A 12,561-nucleotide genomic window follows, 5' to 3' on the forward strand; every position below is an offset into this window, starting at 1 on the left:
AAGGCAAAAGAAATTTCTTTTTGGGTTTTACTTATATTCCCTAGAAAGGTTCCCTTCCTGTTGACTGGGTTGCAGGCTGTTTTCCTTTGCCTTATCTTCTATAGTTAGATTTTTCTGGTTGTGTGGGACCAGTTATTGATGCAAGAGAATCCCATCATATTTTGTAATTTTTTACAGAAAGTGGCATGTGCTTTTAGGAGAGCCATCCAGTGAATTATGTTTTCCATTTCAGGAATTTGATTTAGGGTGCTTTTTATGTTTATGATTTCAGCTTAGCAGCAAAGTGTATGAACTGTGCACTGGGAGGTTTGCTTTAGCCTCCAAGTGGGGAATCTGCTCCCTCAGCAGAGGCAGGGAGCCCTGCAGACCAAGGCTGCCTATTTGCCCAGCAGGTTTGCAGACCAAGCCTTAAAATTAGAGCTCTGAAACTCATTCTTGCTTTTGGTGAAACTTTATACTGAAAGCGAGACCTCAAGCCCATTAAAGAGATTAGAAAGACCAGATTTGTAACTTTCCCCTACTGCCTGAGAAATGTTTCAGGATAAAAAATGAAGCGGGAATTTGCAGACACAGGTTTTTCTGTGGATACTTAAATGAGACTAATCCTTCTTTTCATACAAAGTTGTGCACCTATGCACATTGTCATCTGACCAACACAGCTGTAAATTTGGGGTATTGTGCTTTCAAAGGACTGCAGAGTCAGTACATTTGTTTTCTGTAAAAAGTATAGTTAAAAGATATAGGAAAAGAAAAAAAAAGCAGGGAAGGTTTCCTCATTTTTCTATGTTTATATAATTATTTGTCTCCGAATGCACTAGCAAACAAATTCTTATAGTTCTTGAAGCAACTTGCAAATTGTGATTGAGCTGTCACATCTTGTGTGAAAAGATAAAAAAATTATGAAGTCTTGTATCAAATGCATTGTTTTCCTTAATTTGCCTCTTTACATTGTTCAGTATGTTTATTATGTGCACTATTTTAACTAATTGTGTGTTCATGGCACAATCAGAGACTCCGTCATGGAATAAATATGTTGAGTAAGTATCCTTTACAGCTGTCCCATCCTCACCTCTGCCTTCCTCCTCCTTTTGTTGTGTTCTTATTTGCATCTTGTTTGCTGTTGTCTAATTTCTTTCCAGCAGTACTGACTGTGGTGTCTGCCCTCACAAAATGTTTTTCCAGGTAGCTGTTTCAGCCTGTGAAAACTCCCTTAGTAAGCAAACTAAACGTTTTTAGTCCATGAATCTCATGCTTCTTGCCAAAGGCACCTTTTATGCTGCATCTGGATGAAATCATGTATTGAGGACAACCTTGTTTGAAACTGGTCAGCCTTCCACAGTTCCCATGCAACAGATCTGATGGTTGGACACATCAGAATAGGCTGATGGAGCTTAAGTTGAATTATTTCAGAGAACAGTTCCTGAACTGACTCAGTTCAATCCTTGATCTGAAACTTAATGGAAGCAAAAGTGTGTTTTGGACTGAGCACAGCATGAGAAGTGTTCCCCTGCAATCATTGGCAGGAATATTTCTGAGCATCAAATTATCTAGGAACACCTCTATGAGAATTCCTGTCTTTTTAGCTTGATAAGCCTTTAGGAAAAAGAGCAAATGTGCTGCTTGAAGAGGGTTATTTTTTGTTGTTGTGGGTTTTTAAATTAATTTTAAAAGAGTTTAAGGGACTTCAGTGAAATTAAAACCCATTTCATTTCTTTAAGTTGCTTAAAAATATTCCTTTTAGAAACAGATACCAGATGCACAAGCTAATCAACCTACAGTGCATTAAACAATTATTTTGGCTCATTGAACCAATCAGAACACACTTTTTATTTTTGACTGACATATGATAAATGCCATCTGCTGCTTCATTGCCTGGTGGTTGGTCTACTCAGGGCTGTAAGAAAAGACAGTAAAATGCCCTTATTTAGGTTCCATAAAATCATGCAGGACACATCTTCTAGGCCATAAATTACTAATTATAGGCAGCACTGAACCAAATATTTCATCCCATCACAATAACATCCTAATCCCAGGATGTTTCATGTATAGTGTGGTACCCTCAAGTATGTCTGTCCTTTCTCTTGATGTTGTCCTTCTCCTATTAAAAACTTTTATAACCATTGCCACAATGTTTTCTGCTGAATCACAGACATCTCATCCACGTGATGATCTCATCAAATTTGGCCAGTTGGTGTACAGCTGGAAATCCAAACATTCTGGAGGGAAATACCATACAATAAATACCACGATATTATTATTGTGTGTTCTGCAAGCAGGAGAATGTGGATGATTATATCGATGTATCAAGCAGAGCATGCAGAAGACATAGAGCAGAAATGCAGATGGACTCATGCAGCATGGAGTGAATCCTTCCATGTTTCCTCTTCTCCCGTGGCCCCTCATACCTCTCAGCTTTTCCTCCTCAAGTGCATGGAATGAAATCAAAGTCAAGTACTTTGGAGGAGCAAAATAACCCAATGAACTGTAATTCAAATTGATCAATATTGGATTTGGAGAAGATACATTTAATCCATTTTGTTCTGCTGTTTCAGAGACTCACAGGGGATAGAAGAATAACCTTGTGCAAATATTTGTCCTAGATCTTCCTTTAAAGCATTTTTCTTACCATTTTGAAAAAAAAAAAGGGAATCAATTCAACTTTCCCCCACTAATTTTTTTTTAAAAACCCTGACTTTTGTTGTTAAAGAAGCTGTTCAGTTGCTGGAGGACTTTGCTCGATCCATTTAGAATTAGATGATGATTATACAATCAATTAAACCCATCTGACATGCTGAATAAATACAAGTGCTTTATCATTTTAATGAGCTTATGTACTGTTAAGTATTTTTTTTTTTAGTTCTTTGCATGTGTTTTCTGTGTGTATTACTAAATACACATGCTTAAAGAGACTGTCACATGGGTGACCTATATTTGAAATACCAGAGCAAAGCTAAATAGGAGCTGTGAAAAAATTAGGTCCAAGATAAAGCTCAGGTATATGGTCAAAGAGGAGCTGTGAGACACATTTAATGCCCACTGCTGCACCCAAACTGTCAGGCTAATCCCCATTTTAAGATGAAACACACTGAGATTTTATAACATGTGAGTAGCACTACAGTGTGACACGATGGCAGGAAGGAATGATATCTGTGTATTTGACCAGTTGCAGTTCAGTGTAATACAGTTAAATATCTTTTATGCACAGTGTTCTTCCTTATACTGCCCCCTTCAATCACTCAAACCTTTTCTCCACCAAACAGGAATCTGAACTGTAACAATTTTTTTTTTAATGTGTGATGGCACCAATTGATGTTTAGGTACTGAACAGAAAACACAAGCCAGTATTTCCAGAGACAGCCCTTCATCATGACTTATGAGATTTGTGTTTTAGTGGATTTGAGGTGTTTGAGATTTTTTAATAGGCTTTAGTATCATCTGCATCTTCATTAGGAGAAAAGGGGTAGAGAATGCCCATGGTAGTCACTAAACATTTATTTCTTTTGTTAAGATATGGCCTAGAATACCCAGTCCATTGGGCTAGGTGTCTCAGGCAGCAACATTAAAAAAGAGTTGTTGTATGCCCTGAACTCTGTCTCTGGTGGCAGGTAGAGCCCTGGGTGAGTACAGATCTGAGAGCTATAAATCAGAGGCATTACTGTCCTCCACAGAGATTTGGCTAAATTTTATTACAAGTGTCATCTTTATTATGAAAGGTAAGAACTATGTTCTAGCCCAGATCATCACAGTCAAGAGGCTGTTGGTAATAAGTTAATTTACCTGGGGAAAAAACACCTAGCCTTGTGTCTCTTTTACTGTCAGGCAGGTAAAAATTACTACATACAGTAGTCAGGTGGGAGTTTTTCAATTCTTTTTCAGTGAGGGCGTTTTGTTGTTTAATTCTCAAGGCTGGTGCGATTTGCCAGGGATAGTGAAACACAAGGGAAGTTGAAGGAGAATTACCCTTTCTAGCTGATAAAAACAAGTGGTGGCATTTTGTTTTAGTCTCCAAAATGTCTTGGGCAGGAAGAGATGAGAGGTATGAATGGAACAACCCCCCTCCTTCCAACTGGAAAAACAAGGAGTGTGGTATAATGCTGCCCAGAGAGGCTTGGACTTCCCATCCCTGGGAGTGCTCAAGACCAGGTTGGATGGGTCTCTGATCAGCCTGGTCTAGTGGAAGGTTTCCTGCTCATGGCAAGGGGGTTGGAAGGAGATGATTTTTAAGCTCCCTTCCCACCGAAACCATTCCATGATTCCCCTAATCCACTCTTGGTCCACTGGAGATGGCAGAGGTTCAAAAGTCCCACAGCCCAACTTAGCAGTGTGGTGTCCATGCTTGACTTAATGAGTGAGGATTCATCAAGGGACACCTTGTGCTGGAAATTATCTTCATTCCGAGAGTGTCCACGGCATTTTTCTGTTCCTTACCTCTTCCTTGGTCCACACATAAGGCTGTCCATGCACTGCCCAGTGCTGCAGCTGTGGCTCACACGAGCAACCCCAGAGTTGTGCCCCTGCAGTTTCAGCTGTCTGCTACTTGCTAATTCTCTTTCTTCTTTGGCCACTCTGTTCCCCAGGTACACTTTCACTGGCATTTACACTTTTGAGTCATTGATAAAAATACTGGCAAGAGGATTTTGCATGACAGAATTCACCTTCCTTCGGGATCCATGGAACTGGCTGGATTTCAGTGTTATTGTTATGGCGTAAGTAGCACTCCTTTATATTTTTCAAGAGAGTTATATGCAATAGAACTTTTTAAATGGTTGCCTGGATGGTTGTTTTTTTCTTCACTCAAATTTTACTGAAAATGAGAAAAGGCTGAAGTGTATTAGGAAGGAGGATTTTTATCCTGAGTGGTTTCAGAGGAAGAAGTCAGAGGAATTCTCAGTTCTGTTCTCTGAATTCACTACACAATTTTGGAGGAATTATTTACTCTCTCTGTGCTCCACAGAGAGAGCTGTTTGTAAAATATCTGTAATAATATCTGCCTATCTAATGTAGTTTTGGGAAGCTCCAGACCCCTGAATAGAAAGTGTTGTAAGTGTGACTGAATACCCACGTATTTAAATTCCTATTTATACTCTATCTATCTATCACATCGTCAGAGCTGTTTTCACGTCCCTCTCTTCACAAACCCTTTTCACCTGGAAAGTAATTACTATTTTACTATAGAGAATTCATTTGTAGTCCTCTGAAACTTGTTATATGTCTTGGAAATAGAAATTTGGCCCCCGCCCTTATATTCCCCTTCAGCTGTATGCTTCTGCCTAGATTGTTAGAGTTCATTGAGGACATGTGGGGTTCTGGTGCTGTGAAGAAGGTGATGGATTTGCAACATCCAGACAGCTAAAAATACCCAGGGGTAGAGAAGCAGTCAGCCAGCACTCACAGGGGACTCAGGGTCAGCCCAAGCTCTAGCCAAAGGCAGAGGTCTGACACTGTCAGTACTCCAGCTAAGACAGAAATCCAGATTTCTTCATACTCACAAAAGAAAATTGTGCAAGAAGGAGTACCATCTTGAACTGAAAGCTGGTAGAGATGCCTGAAAGGCTCCACTTCTTAAACACAGAGGGATCTGATCTGATCTCCCTGGCTTTTTTCTGCTTAATGATACCTGTGTTCAATTCTGGGTGTAGGTTAGTTCTTGCTGCCATCTTTAACCCCCATAATTCACAGTATTAAGTGAGACTCAAGTGTGTTAACACTAACATCTGAGCTGAACTCCAGGGGCTGTGAAATTTGAATGGAACCAAAATCAGGAAGGAATATTCAACCAAAGCTAGCTAAAACACCAGTGAGGGGCACTGAAGTTGAAGGCACAGCTCTGTTTGGGCACAAGGATCAAGACCAGTATTCAAGGAGACTCTGGATGATTCTCTTGGTCATATGGTTTAATTTTAGGTAGTCTTGTGAGGAGCAGGGAATTGCTTGATCGTTATGGGTCCCTTCCCATAGCTTAAAATATTTTATAATTCTGTGGTTCTTAGCAGCAGAACAGCGTGAAAGTGTGTAAAACTTAAGTGAACTTCCTCAGGAGCACTCCCAGTTATTTCAGTAGACTTTGGATCTAAGCCAGCCCTAGGCCAGGTCCTGGTATCTGTTGCTGCATTCCTATGGATTTGGCTGAACTGACATCTGGCCACTATGATAAGCCTTTAAAAAAACAAATCAGTGCAGATGGGGAGAATCTTTTGGAGGTCAGCACACACTGGGTATTTTTCGCAGCTAAACTTTTCCTCAAGCATTGTTAAGTGCAATTCTCCTGCAACATTTAGTGGCAGGACAACACCACAGAGTCACCATCCTGCTCTCCTGTCTCCTGTCCATCAGACAGGTGGTAACAGCAGGGTTAAATCATCCATCTGTTTGTGAGTTTGGATGTGAGTTTATTTGTAGGTCTCAGAATTCAGCACAACGTGGAGAAGTTCTGTGCATGGGTTCTCTCTTTTCTAGAAGGAAGGAGGTTTCTGACAGTAGGGTAGAAAGGAGCAGAGAAAAGGACAAGAGGAGCCACAGCTTCCAGCTTTGATCTTGAGTCTGCTCCTCCTCATCTTCTCAGATGGGCAGAGGCTGAGGCCTCTCCCCCAGGTTTGGGGACATCTCAGACTGAAATTCAGGTCTGAACAATCAGTGGGGGACACGGTCTGAATACCCCTTAAATTGTCTCTTCATCATCTCTGGATGTTTAGGATGTAGGGAGCAGGAAAGATGGGAAGGCTTGCACAGACCTTGAGGTGACAGTAACCCACAGGAGAATGATTCACTCTGTTGGTAGGAACCAGGATTTGGTGCCTACAAGTTGTGGGTTTACCCCTCCTTTTTATTTTCTAAATCTAGACTTGAATGGCCAATCAGTCTCCAGCCCAAGGATCATGAAAAATCCTTAAATCCTTCTTATGAGAGGTTTGGGATTCTTTGCTTTCTCTCCTAACTACCTTTTGATTTTTTTTTCCAAATGACATTTCACATCTTAGTTAGAACATCCCTAAAACAGGGGTACCTACAACTGTGAACTATCAAACTTCTTAATATCAAACTATGTTCTTAACACCAAACTATCTCTTCAGAACCAGAATCCATTCCTGTTGTTTCTTACTTTAAGGCATATTATACTAAGCCTTCAAGAATGGAAAAATAAATGGAATTCTGGAATAAAAAAAGAAATGGAAAAGTGTTTCCTTGAGCCCATGGGCAGCAGTGAGGGAGTTAAAAGTGGCTGCAATATGATCTTCATATGTACAATGAAACCTCCTTCCCAAGTATGCAAGCAGCAGATAGTACAGAGACTTGGATAATGGAATCTATTCGGATACGATTTAGCCTTCATACAAATCCAATTTGCAAGTAATTTAAAGTAAGATGGATCACACAGGTAGCTCTGGTGTTGTATTTCCTTCTAGCCTGTGTGCTGCCAGAGGTATTTCTGTATCTGCTAACAAAGATGGGCTGGGAATTCAAAATGGAGGAGCCTGATAAGGGGCCATGAGATTCAGATGGACCGAGGGTTTTGAGCTAACAGAAAATACAATTATTTCACTGATGAGTGCTACAGTGGGAAGATCATCATTTGCTTTAGAGTTGTTGCAAAATAGCTTCTTGTCTTCTCTTTTGGGCAAAACCAGCACAGATTGGGCCACAGAGGGTTGTTTTAAATAGCACACAGGAGAATAAGATATGCTGCAGGTCTCCAGGGCTTTTCTCCTGTCCTGTGCCAGCAGACACATCCATGGCTTGTGACCCTCTCTGGGGTCAGGGATGGGTTCAGAGGAAATGATGAAAATGCCCTTGTTTTGATCCCTCTCTCTCAGACTAGTGAGTTCCTTTTTCCAGGACAGATGAAGAAGAGGCAGCTGTAGCTCTGGGTTGGGAAGTGCCCTGTCAAAATCTTAAAGACAATAAGTAATTCCCTGGCTAATGGGAAAATTCAGCGTAGGAATTCCAGTTACTTCTCACTCCCTGGTACAGAAGAGATGGTCAGCAGCATTCTCATTGAAAAAAAATGACCAAAATAAATCCTAATTGACTATTACAAGCAGCAGTATTATCTGCTTCATATGCTTGTTCACATATTTATAATGTGTTTTTACAAATCTCTGGTCAGCAAAACCATATTCCCATCCTGGTGCTTCTCCCCAAATTATTTTTTCCTCCACCTTTCATGCTGAAGAAGAATTTGGGAGAGAAGCACAAGGTAAAGCTGGGGAGGAAACAGGTAAATCGTTGTCCAGACTCCCCTGTGAGATTATGAGAAGCAATGTTGTTCTTGCAGGCTATAATCTGGATTAGATATGGAGAGGATGCTTTGTCCTCCCCAGGGGCCTTTGGACAAAGGCCACTTAAGCAGGCTCTTTAAAATACCCAGGTGAGTTTTTTCCGTAACATTTAGAAACAAAGGCCCCAGAGAAGTAGGGCAGTTGAATGAAATTTGGTAGAATTGTAGAGGTAGATTCAAGGGTCCAAGATCTCTTTTGTGCTGAAGATACAGTGGTGACTGTGTTTTTTCTGCATACTGACTGGGAGGAAATAATTTTGTACAACACTGATTAAATGAAACTCATTCCATGACTGGAATGCTCCCTCCTGGGAGCATTTAGCTCAGATGTGATGAGTCTCCAGGATGACCAAGAGAGGCATGGCAGGGAACAGCTGGGACTGGTATTTTAATAATAAAGAATTTTTACTAGGATGGCAGTTATATTCATTTAGACTCCATCTTCCCACAGCCAAAGGGCATGAAATTGAAATATAAAACAAAATACAATTTAAAGCATCTCTTGAAACCAAAATTTGCTTTACCACAGAAGTACAGAATCTTAAACTAAATAACCCAGTCAAAATGTTTGAACTATTTTGCTATGTTGTCCTATTTGTAGTTTTCAGAAGCTATTATGTGAAAATTGCTTGAGTATTTGAAACAGCAAAATAACTCTTAATATTTCCAATAATGTAAAGAATTTTTTTTTTGTTCAACTACATGATGGTAAAATCTTTAAAGTATTTATGGCTGAACAGCACAATAACAGAGTTCACCCAGTAGTTTTAAAGGATGGATGCCTAATAAAAAAGTTGAATAGTTCAAGTAGCATTTGAAATGATGTGCACTAATAAAAACCTGGGGCAAATGGCATCAAAGAGCAGCCTGAAAAGTGGATGCACCTCTCATTTGGCTGCGTTCACTCCCACTGTGTATGAATGCTTTCTACATTCAGACAAGTCTCATACTCTATTGTATAATTCCAAATAACTGTGACTTAATTCTACAGGTATGTAGGAGAATTTGTGAATGTAGGCAGTGTTTCACCTCTTCGGACTTTCAGGGTATTGAGAGCTTTAAAAACTATTTCAGTAATCCCAGGTAAGACGCCCTGATCCTTACGTTTTGGCTCTCAGCTACAAGTGATTCTTTCTCTGTCTCTCTTTGTCCCTTTGATTGTTGTTTTTTTGGCTGGTGTTTTGTCATTGTCTGTGTGTGACTTTCCCTTGTTACAGATACATAACTGAATTTGTGGACCTGGGCAATGTCTCAGCCTTACGAACGTTCAGAGTGCTGCGGGCGCTGAAAACAATCTCAGTCATTTCAGGTGAAAATCAGGTTAAACACTCGGGCTGCAGTTAAAGCCTACATGCCATTTCCAGTAGTAAACACTGTAATTACCAAAGACTTAACCATAGATACTGATCAGGAAATGGAGGAATGTAGGGAATGTGACCTGTCAATAGAATACACTTTTTCTTACATGTTTTTTCCAAAATGGTTTTTGTGGGCAGAAGGAATGAGAGTGCCTCCAAAACTGCAGAGCTCACAAGTGCTGCAGTAAGAACAGTGGCTCATGAATCACATACATAAAGTGCTCATCTGTGAACCCTATGAAGATGGCAATGAAAATCTTTTAAAACCTTCGGATATTGATTTTTAGAAATGGAAGGTTAATGACCTCAAAATGCATATTCATGTTTAAGAGCACATCGATAGAGGAATCTAAATTTGTGCTATGAGCTGAGGTTTCAAGACTGCAGGCACAGATAGCCTAATTTGTCATGGTGTTTATCCATTTGCATGTGATAGAAACACTGCTGAAATTTTGGGCCTTGAAGAGATTGGAAAACATTTCAGTGTTTATTTCGGTAGGTTCAGCATTTCCTCGACTCATGTTTTCTCATATTTTCAAGGATATGATTTGCCCCCTCTTTACCCCCTCAAAAAAAGGAGGAAAAATCAGTTTTACTACACATCTGGTTGTGGAAGAAGCTCTTTGTATAATCTCTTACTATTAAAACAAAAATATTAAGTAATTTATACTTAGGGTTGAGTCCACTGAGGACTAACCATGCAACAAAACTTTCTTGCTGAACATTATCTATGGACAGGTCTCATTCAGCCTCAGTGTTTAACATCTCCAACCTGCATGACAAGGTAGAGAAGATAGCAAAAACCATGCATGGTAGATCCTATCTGTGATAATCCTGAACAGATGTTGGCAATTACATGTTAAAAATATTCAAAACATTGAGAAAACTGCTCAGATTCTCACTCACAGATCTTTAAGGTTAGAAAGGCTTTTCCACCCACTCTATTATACACTATAGCATCAATCTAAACAAATTAGGTGTAGTAAACTTGCAGGGGTATGAACGAAAACTCATCACCACACAGAGCTAAAAATGAGAATTCAGGAATGGAAGTGTTGAGAAAAAATATATATCTGGGTCTAGAGTTTGGTTCCTTGTTCCAATACCACTGTAATGGAAATCAGGGAAATTACTGGGAAAGCAAGGGACTTTTCATTGGAAGTGTGTGTCCAAATACAGGTTTTAAAAAGATCCATTAGGTCCTTGAAACTGGTAGTTGTCTTAATTTTTGTCTTTAAGTTTTAAAGAACAATCTGTTAGCAGAGATTTGTGGGGATTTTTAAGTTTTCTCTAACAGGATTTCCATTGAGAAAGGATTTTTATTTTTCTTTGGAAACAGAGCTGAGCATAGCTTTACAGATCCTGTGAGATGACAGTGGCTACTCAGAGAGAAAGGCAGAGTTTGTTTCCTAGATTCCTCTGATAGCAATTTGAAGACTTAACTTGGAGGGACATCCATCTCCAGGGGACATCTTTCACCTTACATCTTGTCTCAGGCTTGAGCCTCTTCAGAGCAGAGCATGCCCATTTTTCTGAGTTATATATATAACAATTTTCTGCTGTCCTATATCAGAGGAGGAGCTGAAGCTTGTTTTACATCAAATGAGAAGATATGACTTAGTGGGGAAAAAATTGAGTGCTCAGATTCAAAATATCCAGATTCAAATACACCAAAACCCTTCAGTGATATTAAACACTGAGTTGTTCCATTTGTTAGTTAATAGGAAAAAAAAAAAGAGGACTGTTATTTATTTAAGTAATGCATAATAACTCACATTCTCTTTTTTCATTCTGATTGAATATTTGATTAGTTTTTTTGATAACTGCATTTTTATGTACAAGTTCCTGAATTATTTGGTGACATAACTTCATGTAACATGCTAATAGACTATCTGGCCTTTGATTTTATCATCAAGATTGCCTGTGCCCTGAGCATTAAATTACAAATGTGGAGAGCTACAAATTGCCATAGCTGCCAGTAAAAAACAGACAAGGTGGGTTTTTTTTTTTAATATTAGCAGATAATTTCAGAGGAGTCAGTTCATCTTACAGTTAGACATATATATTTTAAAAGATATATTGGACATGATGCTGTGGTTTCTCTGGAGATCAGTCTGAGTTTTTAATGATAACATAGGCTTATGCTGAGGTGAAATATTTTCCCCCAGCAGGCTGGAAAATGAAAAGATGGTGAGCATTAACATCTTTCATGAGATTTTTGGGGTTAATTGCCATAGAGAGGAGAAGGTGGTTGTTATTTTTGCTTCCTCTTTCACATCTCAGGTGAAAAAACACCAAGTTGTGTTCTCCTTTGGAAATATCTGAGCTTTCCCTCAATAAAATTGATCACTTTTCCATCAGGTACTTCTATTTGCACAACTGTGCTCGGACTGGCCGTGCTCAGTGAAATTGTTTACAGAAAGCCATGGGCCAAGTCCTCGGTGGTGAGAGGCTTCTGTCCAGCAAAGCACTTAGAGGCTGCTTTTCAAAGGCATTCTGCTTCACTTGGAATCAATGACTTTCTCTATTGACTCCAGAGGGAGTCAGTAAAGCTGACAATTAGTGCTTTTAAAAATCTCACCTACCTTTAATGTCTGGCTCTAAGTGCTCAAGCAGGCACAGGGATCTTTAGAGGGACACAGGCTCGAAGGGCTGAAAAAGATCTCCGAAATTCAGAGTCCATTCCCCTGGCCTAAGGCTGCATTTAGCATAGCTCAAGCATGGTATGGTATTTATTGCCTGACTTCTTTGAGAAGCCCTTCAAAGGTGGAGGTCCCAGGGTCTCCCTGAGAAGTCCAGGAACTGTTCCAGTGACTCACTGTTTTTGTTATTAGAAGATTTGTCCCTGGTGGATGGTTCAGATCCAGACCCAACAACAGAAATGTTGGTATCTACCAGCCAGCTTCCCTCTCACTGAAGAGAGGGGGC

General features: G+C 39.8%; 1 protein-coding gene across 4 annotated transcripts in view; it reads left to right on the forward strand.

Moving 5' to 3' along the window:
• LOC103812707 (sodium channel protein type 5 subunit alpha-like) overlaps positions 1 to 12,561 on the forward strand; it is a 172,024-nt gene that overhangs the window by 6,386 nt on the left and 153,077 nt on the right. For all 4 annotated transcript variants that reach the window (XM_050971419.1, XM_030235037.2, XM_030235031.2 and 1 more), the window contains exons 3-5: positions 948 to 1,037; positions 4,578 to 4,706; positions 9,493 to 9,584. In XM_050971419.1, coding sequence (XP_050827376.1) covers positions 948 to 1,037; positions 4,578 to 4,706; positions 9,493 to 9,584 — 311 coding nt within the window. The remainder of the gene's footprint in view (positions 1 to 947; positions 1,038 to 4,577; positions 4,707 to 9,492; positions 9,585 to 12,561) is intronic.

This window comes from Serinus canaria, chromosome 2, assembly GCF_022539315.1.
Source record: "Serinus canaria isolate serCan28SL12 chromosome 2, serCan2020, whole genome shotgun sequence".
Classification (NCBI taxonomy): domain Eukaryota; kingdom Metazoa; phylum Chordata; class Aves; order Passeriformes; family Fringillidae; genus Serinus; species Serinus canaria.